At 40.4% G+C, this 2,489-nt stretch overlaps 1 protein-coding gene across 1 annotated transcript in view; it reads right to left on the bottom strand.

The window, feature by feature from the left end:
- Positions 1-2,171, bottom strand: part of LOC109534831 (zinc finger SWIM domain-containing protein 4) — a gene marked incomplete at its 5' end in the record, with an annotated part of 9,899 nt that extends 7,728 nt beyond the window's left edge. The window contains 1 exon segment of the mRNA XM_019900609.2: positions 1,599-2,171. Coding sequence (XP_019756168.2) covers positions 1,599-2,171 — 573 coding nt within the window.
- Between the last annotated feature and the right edge of the window lie 318 nt (positions 2,172-2,489).

Here is a 2,489-nt window from a genome sequence, read left to right on the forward strand (position 1 = left end):
ATTGCCAAGTTTTTAATTTAAAACTTCTGTTCCTAAAATGCAAATGTAATCAATTTTATCGATTGCATTTTACAATTTTACTTTCACTTTTCTAGACCTGTTTAGGGTTAAATATTTTTGGTAGCTTCTGTCAGGAAATTTAAAAAAATCGGAATTTTTCACAATTCAGTAGGGTGTGATTGCCAACTTTTTAATTTGAAACTGTGTTTCTAAAATGCAAAAGTATTTAATTTTCCCTATTGGATTTTACAATTTCACGTTTACAATTCTTGGTTTGTAGTGGGTAAAGGATTAGAGCTGAATTTTCGATCGGGAGTTGTTTTAAATTGGAGTTTTTAACAATTTTATAGGGTGTGATTGTCAGGTTTTTTAATTACCTCCATATTATCAAAGATTTTATGCGGGTCCTATATTGGTCCATGGACTGATAAGATAGACAGCTTGATAACCTCTAAATGACGAGACATAAAGGAGTCTAATTGACGAGTGAGAAAGACGTCTAAGTGACGAGTCATTAAGACGCCTAAGACAAAGGCAAAAATATAAATTTGGCGTTTAGGTCTATCTTTATATAGGGAGAGATGCCGTAATATACAGGGTGATTCAAGATTGGCGTCATTCCTCTGGAGGAAATTCCAAAAAAACGCAACTCTGATACCTTTAGAGCTTTTGGGACAACCTGTACCGTACAAAAATATTTTTAAAATGTGCGCTCGGTAGGCGTCGGACAATTAATAAAATAATACTTTTTCAAATTCAAACGGTTTAGCCGCAAACTTCCGTGCCGTATAGCGTAAACTTCTACATATATGTAGTTGGACACTGACTTTAAAAGGATTGAGAGCACTTTATGTTTTTTTTCTGATTGTACTGTGAATGTATTTAATCTTTCTGGCATTCTATCAATCATGATGAAGAGATGTGTCGCGACAATCATTCGTGCAGTCACATATATGCGAAAGAAAAACTCATCTATGTTAAAATAACGTTATCGACAGGTACCTACATCTAATAAATTGAGTGTCAATTGAATTTAGAGTTTTAATGATTTCTACGAGATATCGAATGATAAAGGATTTGACAATCTTTACTTTATTATTCAATTAGAAGTTTAGCTAAATTTATGGAGATTCTAGATGAGAAATGTTCCATTTTGCATGTCTCAAAATAGGATCATTAAGTAAGGCAAATAATCCGTTATGCATTTCCAAACTTTAACAATTGGAGGGTGTATAAGGTAGACATGAAAATTGTGCAATGAACTCACACTAATATTATGTTAAAATGATGAATACACTAGAGAAAAAAAACAACAGGCCGAGCAAGCTTAAAAAATTAGAGCGATACTTATCGAATTTGTACACACAAAAAGCATAACGGTAATATCAAAATTCCTGATTTAAATCAATGTTTGAAGCTTGTACAAAAGCCTACAAAAAAAATCATAGCGCTATAGAACGAACATCCTTAACACATACAACCCACCCTAAGTACTAAATAAACATGCCCTTAGGAATCTAATCTCATTTTAGGTTCTTATTAATCATTAAGCTACAAACCCCAAAAAACCCTACACGTAACGTAAAGCAATTCCATACCTTTGGCGGCGCTCAGCATGGTGCTGCTGAGGGCGCACTGCTGACTCTCAATATGCCCCAAAGTGAACCAGCGTGGGGGCCGGCTGGCTGCTGGAGAACCGGCCCCGCTGGAGCCCCCCGGGAGGCCGCCATCCCCATCCCCTTCCTCCAGCAGCGGCAGACGCATCGCTCTCAGGCCCACTTCGTAGGCCAGGTCTGGATAGTAGTTCAGAAGCGACAGGAACAGGAACCTGGCGAAAGTGTGCATGGGAATAGACTCGGGATGGATGCCGATGCCCAGGCCGCTCGAAGGCCCGCCCTCCAACAGAATGATGGCTTGGCGGCGCAGCACCGCCACTAGGCTGTTGTCCAGCTCGATTTCCTGTAGGCGGGCAATCAAGCGATCTTCCTGCTTGCAGGCTTTTTCCTGCGCGTAGAGCCCTACGGGCATCATGCGCTGCTGGCCCAGCCCTATTAGGGCTACTTCAAAGGCTAAGGTGAGGTAGGTTTCGGACCGGTCGCGGCACCCCACAACTGGCACGTGCTGGTAGCGGGGTATCGAATTGCTGGCACGGTCGTCCATCGTGACTAGTTCTGCAACAAATTGTGATCAATTATTGTTAAGACCCTTGCTACACGTTGTTGTACATACACAGGGTGATTCAAAATTCGCGTCATTCCTTTTACGGGGTGATAGAGGCTCACTTGGGGAGTACCAGAAAAATATTGAAAAAATGTTCTTCGGAAATTTCTAGGAGATATTGTACCGTGGATGGCCGGGTATCAAACTCTTTCTTCGGCTTACAACTTTTGTTCCACTCGGTATCGCTTTAAATACGGAACAGGAACAAACTAACTTCAAAATTACCGTCAACTTCACAAACAATAACAATAACAGACGGAAAGCTCGCT

This window comes from Dendroctonus ponderosae, unplaced genomic scaffold (genome assembly GCF_020466585.1).
Source record: "Dendroctonus ponderosae isolate FM_Combo_2020 unplaced genomic scaffold, Dpon_F_20191213v2 Dpon_F_20191213_10, whole genome shotgun sequence".
In the NCBI taxonomy this organism is placed as follows: Eukaryota; Metazoa; Arthropoda; class Insecta; order Coleoptera; family Curculionidae; genus Dendroctonus; species Dendroctonus ponderosae.